Source organism: Triticum urartu, chromosome 4, assembly GCF_003073215.2.
Source record: "Triticum urartu cultivar G1812 chromosome 4, Tu2.1, whole genome shotgun sequence".
Lineage (NCBI taxonomy): Eukaryota > Viridiplantae > Streptophyta > Magnoliopsida > Poales > Poaceae > Triticum > Triticum urartu.
In genome coordinates this window covers 465,794,451-465,797,896 of record NC_053025.1, presented here as the reverse complement: position 1 = coordinate 465,797,896, position 3,446 = coordinate 465,794,451, and the positions used below count along the sequence as shown (strand labels likewise).

Sequence of the window (3,446 nt, the reverse complement as noted above, 5' to 3'; positions counted from 1 at the left end):
AGCGAGTCTCCCATACCGGGAGGAGGAAGTACATACATATAATAAGAAAAAAAAAAGAGCACTGGTTCGCAAAAAGGAAAAGAAAGTAACAAGTCAAAGAAAAAACAAATTTTTTTAAAGCGTCGAAAAACAAGTTAGCGGCGTCAGAGTCCACCCGCGGCAGTTCACACGTGCCAGCTCCCGTGGCTGGACCCGGGTCCGACCGCCATCCCGGTCCGAGTCCACCGCACCGCGGCCAACTCCATAGTCCATCGCGATGCCGACGCGCACCATCCCCTTCCCCGTTCCTCAGCGCGCGCTCGCTCGCACGCGCAACACGGGGCCAGCGATCTCCCTCCCTCTCGCGCGTATATAGAAACCTCGCGTTTGCCGATCCCGACCACCGCTAGCCCCAGTCCCTTCGACCCTCGCAGCCGTGGTGGTACACGACTGGACTAGCCAGCAGCCGTCCATCGCTGCGGTGCCGTCGCCCAATGGCCCGGCTCGCCCTCTCCGACTGCCGCGGCCTCACGCCGCTCCGCGCGCGCAGCCGCGGCGGCGCCATTGCGCTGCCGTCGCCTCCCCACCTCGCCGCGGGGCCGCGTCGCCCCGCGGCCGCCGCCATCCACCGCGACTGGGCGCTCCGCGTCGCCGCGCCCACCCGCCTCGCCTCCGTCTTCGAGGAGGATAAAAGGAGCCTCGGGGGAGCGGAGGAGGCCGGGAGCTCCTCGGCCGGGTTCAACCCGGGGGCGCCGCCGCCGTTCGGCCTGGCGGAGATCCGCGCGGCCATCCCGAAGCACTGCTGGGTCAAGGACCCGTGGCGGTCCATGAGCTACGTGCTGCGCGACGTCCTGGTCGTGCTCGGCCTCGCCGCCGCCGCCGCGCGGGTCGACAGCTGGCTCGTCTGGCCGCTCTACTGGGCCGCGCAGGGCACCATGTTCTGGGCGCTCTTCGTCCTGGGACACGACTGGTACGGGCCGTCCTACCTCGTACCCCAGACCCAAAGATCGGACCTCCATGCCGGTTTTAGCCTGAAAGCACTATGTTTGTCTCTTGTCCTGTAACGACTGTTTGGTGTTTGCAGTGGGCATGGGAGCTTCTCAAGCAACCCAAAGCTGAACAGCGTGGTCGGCCACATACTCCATTCCTCAATTCTCGTTCCATACAACGGCTGGTACGATGAGTGCATGCTGTATTTTCTTCTTTGTTGTGGAATTGTTATTGATGCTAAGAAAGGCGGCGTCTTGTGTGAATGTAATTGCAGGAGGATCAGCCACAGGACGCACCACCAGAACCACGGCCATGTGGAGAAGGACGAATCCTGGCACCCGGTAGGTCTTTGGCTCTTTGCTTCTCGGTGGATTCATGCATGCATAATTCTTCAGAGAGGCGGCGTTTTGGTGAATTGTGCTTGATGATTCCTTGAATTGTGATAATTCGCAGCTACCCCAGAGGCTGTACAATAGCCTGGACAATATGACAAAGAAGTTGCGGTTCAGCATGCCATTTCCCATGCTTGCATTCCCCTTATACTTGGTGAGGCACAAAGCTGCTTGATTTTACCACGACGTGTGAATTGGTTGGTCTTGTTTTCTAACATGGTAAATTCTTGTTCTGTGCAGTTTGCGAGGAGCCCTGGCAAGGAAGGCTCACACTTCAACCCGAACAGCGATTTGTTCCAACCTAATGAGAAAAAGGATGTGCTAACATCCACTGCGTCCTGGCTAGCAATGATTGGGGTTCTTGCAGGTCTGACCTTTGTGATGGGGCCTCTTAAAATGCTAAAGCTCTATGCAGTCCCATATGTGGTAAGAGCTTCATGCCTTTCATCAGACGCCCAATTTTGGCAAGCTTAGAATTTGGATAAGCCAATTCATGTGATTAATTTTGGTGAACCCATGTGCAGATATTTGTTATGTGGCTGGATTTTGTCACATACTTGCATCATCATGGTCACGAAGACAAGGTTCCCTGGTATCGTGGAAAGGTAATATCATGGTTGAATCAGATTTGCAATGAATCAATGCTTCAGGATAACTGCTTAATGTTCGAAATACAATGGCATGATCCATTATTATTTGTTAAAATGACAGAAAATACCTGTTTGCTGTTTCAAGTAGAATATACATGTGGAAAACAGAAAACTAAACATAATCGATGCTGTTAAAGAAAATGGCAAACATAGCAGTATAGTTTTAAAAATATTTAATGGAAGGTTCAGAAAGGGCACTTCCTGCCAACATATATTGACTGTTCAATTACATTTATTTCTGACTTGTTCTCGAATTTGTTGGTTCTTCTGGTCTGTAATTCAATCTTTGACCTGTGTGGTACTTATTCAAGATAGGTATTTGTGTTATGCCCAAGTGGAAATGTTTCCTTCAGTCAGAAGAGTAATTCTGGCGGTGAATGTTAGAAATGGAAGATATTATGTTTTCCAGTAGCTGCTTCAGTTTACATGGTTTTCATTTATAAATTATAATTGCTTAATAGTCCTAGTCTGATTTCTTATTGACATCGCTTTGCAAACTAATAGGAATGGAGCTATCTGCGCGGAGGATTGACAACACTTGATCGGGACTACGGGTTGATCAACAACATACACCATGACATTGGCACTCATGTCATTCACCATCTTTTCCCGCAAATCCCGCATTACAATCTTGTCGAGGCGGTAAGCCACCATCCCCTGCTCCTTAGCTCTTGCCTTTTTCTGGAACATGCATCAAAATATGTGGCATTCTCTAGAGCCACCTTTGCTAACTAGATGTTGGTTTGGATGTAACCTGCAGACTGAGGCAGCAAAGCCAGTTCTTGGCAAGTACTACAAAGAACCAGAGAAGTCGGCTCCTCTCCCATTCCACCTACTGCAGGTGCTATCGCGGAGTTTGAAGGAGGATCACTATGTTAGCGACACCGGAGACATAGTTTACTACCAAAGTGAGTCAGAGACGAGTACTTCTGCACAGAGCTCTGATTGAGCTGAAACATTAGCATATACTAGGTCATACTTCAACTCCTCGGGAGGTTGTGACTTAAAGAGTTAAACACCCTGACCAGCCTCCTGGGATCTCGGATTGGTGAGACCATGAATGTACATCATGAAACACCAATGTACGTAGTAAGTTGTGAAGTATAACCATTGTAAAAGAGCAATTGCAGCTCCATTCAAGGCTTGCCTTGATCTGCTTGCTGGTATAGTCCCCTTGTACATCTTATCTCTATATTTTTGTCTTCTCATTCAGTAAAATCTCAACTGTCGGGGCTCCCCTAGAGAGGTGGCAGTTCAAATTTTCTGTGTGTAAAAAGGCAAGAAATTTAGCCCTTTCCAATGACTGAAGGAGGAGACCACCTCTGGCTCCGAAAATCCTACACTTACGGAATTCTTGCACGGACTGATTTTACGGGCTCCTTCCTCGCCAACCAACACCCCTGATTTTAGCTGGTGGGACCTCTCCTCCCTAATC

General features: G+C 50.2%; 1 protein-coding gene across 1 annotated transcript; it reads left to right on the top strand.

The window, feature by feature from the left end:
* The first annotated feature begins 301 nt into the window (after positions 1 to 301).
* On the top strand, positions 302 to 3,190 carry LOC125552086 (omega-3 fatty acid desaturase, chloroplastic-like). Its single transcript, XM_048715553.1, has 8 exons — positions 302 to 949; positions 1,064 to 1,153; positions 1,244 to 1,310; positions 1,423 to 1,515; positions 1,602 to 1,787; positions 1,886 to 1,966; positions 2,516 to 2,653; positions 2,772 to 3,190. Exons 1-8 carry the CDS (start codon positions 474 to 476, stop codon positions 2,958 to 2,960), a joined length of 1,320 nt encoding a protein of 439 aa, XP_048571510.1. The 5' UTR covers positions 302 to 473; the 3' UTR covers positions 2,961 to 3,190.
* Positions 3,191 to 3,446: the final 256 nt, after the last annotated feature.